General features: G+C 57.7%; 1 protein-coding gene across 1 annotated transcript in view; it reads left to right on the top strand.

Annotated features, from left to right (window-relative positions):
* The first annotated feature begins 100 nt into the window (after positions 1-100).
* LOC108548656 (organic cation transporter 1) overlaps positions 101-2,684 on the top strand; it is a 6,881-nt gene continuing 4,297 nt past the window's right edge. Inside the window, exons 1-2 of the mRNA XM_017901704.1 lie at positions 101-926; positions 1,000-1,356. Of these exons, the coding sequence (XP_017757193.1) occupies positions 801-926; positions 1,000-1,356 (483 nt within the window). The 5' untranslated portion in view covers positions 101-800. The remainder of the gene's footprint in view (positions 927-999; positions 1,357-2,684) is intronic.

Here is a 2,684-nt window from a genome sequence, read left to right as displayed (position 1 = left end):
AGAGGAGGTGTTCTCCGGCAATGGCTGATCGCGGTCGGCGCTATGCTCGCGGCATATAAGAACGCGCGAAGACGTGCGTTCGCGGCGCTTTACGCGATTCCGAATTCGAAGCAGCAGAAACGTTCCGTGGTCAGAGCGTTAGCATCGCGGTACATAGTCGCGACGGATGGGGAAACGGTGAATCGGTGGTCGGTCTGGTCGTTTATACAGCGATACGAAACGATCGTCGAGTTTCTGGTCGCTGGTAGTTTCGCGACTACGTCGTGCTCGTGGTGCTGGCGGTGCTCGTGGTGCTCGTGGTGCTCGTGGTGCTCGTGGTGCTCGTGGTGCTCGTAGTAGCGATAGTACCACCGGTAGTAAGAGTAGCAAGAGTAGGAAGAAGAGTAGTAGCAACGATAGTAGTTTGGCGGTTGCGATCGCGATGAACGGCTGGTGGCGACGGTCGAGCGTGGTCGTGGTCGTGGTCGGAGTCGTGGAATGGTCGCAGGGGAAGCGCGGTCGGTGAGGAAAGAAGAGGAATCCGGCGGTGCAGCAGGGAGAGTTTCGGTGGGCGAAAACGGTTCGGAGAAGCGGAATTCCGAGAAGAGAAACACACGGTGGTGCGGTGTCACGGTGGTGAGCCGTGGTGGATGCCCTCGAAGACGCGTAGCGGCGGTCATGCCGCGTGATTCGAGCCGGTATCATCGCCGTCGTCGTCGTCGTCGTCGTCGCGTGACAGTCGAATCGCGAAGAAGTATCGTCGACGTAACGCGAGTGTCGTTGCTGGTGAAACGCGGTGAAGCGGTAGTAGCGTCGAAAACATGAGTTCGATCGACTTCGACGAGGTGTTGGTGCACGTGGGCGAGAAGGGCAAATATCAGAATATCATGTACTATCTCCTCTGCATATCGGCCACTCTTCCCGCAGCTTTTCTGGCCTTCTCGCAAGTGAGTGACCAACCAACCAACCAGGAGACCGAGCCGTGTTAGCGGTTAGTTGTCTAAATGTTTCACTCGGCAGGTGTTCGTGAGCGCGTCGCCGGAGCATTGGTGCAGGATCCCGGAGTTGGAGAATATGACGGATCTGATGTCGTTGGACGAGAGGAAAGCCCTGTCGTTACCCTACGTGGAGAAGTCGGACGGCAAGGTGAAGAAGTATTCCAAGTGCAAGATGTACGACGTGAATTACACGGCGATCGTGGAGTCGTGGTTGGAGCACGCGGTCTTGGAGAACGCGACGAAGGGAGAGGGCAACGAGCGACGGTCGAGGACTCGGTTGCCACCACCGCCGGTCGGTAACCCAGACTGGCCAGTGACCAAGTGTCGACACGGATGGATCTACGACAATAGAGACTACGACAGCACTCTGGTCACCGAGGTAAACTCGACTTTCGCTCTTTTTCTCCGCGAATTCTCCATTCGGACGTGAGAACGGCCACGATCGTTCGTAACGTAATTCTGCTACGGTCGGTCGTTTACATAATTCTCCTACGCGTTAATAGGTGTCTCGGAGGAATTTCGCTCGTCTCGTGGCCGAGTCTTTATAGCGAGCAGAGTGTCGAGTTTCGCGGGGTAATTCGCCTTGGCCTTTGTCGCGTCGTCCTCCCAACGACGGATTCGTTCGAGTTAAACTCGGTCGGTCGGTTGGTCGGTCGGTCGGTCGGTCGATTTGTCGGTCGGTTCAGTTCGCGGAATAGAAGACGCGCACGCGTTTGCTCGCTCGCACGGTCGCGCGTACAAACTTGGCGTCATCGTCCGGGTACAGTGGACGCCCCGATCGACCACCGGTCCATCGGTTAACCTCCTCTTTCCGCTCGATAATTTCCTTTTCCGTGAAAGTCTGACGACCAAGCGTCGGTTCGCGAATTCGCGATCCGTGATTCGAGGAGGTAGGCGGATACGGGAAGAACCGTGGTAGACGAGAGGAACGCGCGTTCGAGGAAGTGGATGGAAATTCTGCGACGCGTTTGGCCGAGCGGCGCGGGGAAGTTGGGGAGCAGAGGCGCAGGGAGAGGCGCGAGTGGCAGCCTCGTCACGCGGCGGTCTCGTTCGCGAGCGGACCATTAACGCGTTATTAAATTGTCGCAATTAGACAACGCTGGTAAACCGTCGTCGCAACGAGTAGATCGTAACACGCGCACGGGGTCGAGGATCTAGGTGCGAGGTTCTCGACGTTCTCTCGAGAAGTTTCTTCTTATCCGGTATCTCGCGTCTGCCGCGATGCCGCGACGCTCGTTGGACGGGGCTAAACTAGGCCGGTTCCTCCTCGATCCTCCGAGACCATACTCCCTCGCCAGGTGATACTCCGAGGATCGAGAAGGAGCGGGCGCGCAACCGACCGATAGCTCGCGTCTCTACGGTGACATCGCCAATTGCCGACCAATTTACCTACCCCCGCATCCGGTCATGCGATCTGTCGCATCAAATGCCTCGTACAAACTGCTGGCGGCGGCGGCGGCGGCGATGGCGATGGCGGTGGCGGCGGCGGCACCGCTTCTATAGGGTATGGAGAGTCGATAAGAGGGAGAGACGAAGAGAGATAGAGAGAGAGAGAGAGAGAGACGCGAGCGCGTTTTTCGACCGAGTTCTCTTCGATTCGATATCGCGACTCTCGCGCTTTCCGCGATCTCGTCGCGACTCGCAACGCCTAGGCATTCGACATTCGGTGGCGTGCCATGTGCCCGAACCGAGCAAGGAATCTTCCTC

The sequence above is a fragment of the Eufriesea mexicana genome, unplaced genomic scaffold, assembly GCF_001483705.2.
Source record: "Eufriesea mexicana isolate 0111107269 unplaced genomic scaffold, ASM148370v2 scaffold1723, whole genome shotgun sequence".
NCBI classification, from domain to species: Eukaryota; Metazoa; Arthropoda; class Insecta; order Hymenoptera; family Apidae; genus Eufriesea; species Eufriesea mexicana.
This window is presented reverse-complemented; position numbering and strand designations above follow the sequence as displayed.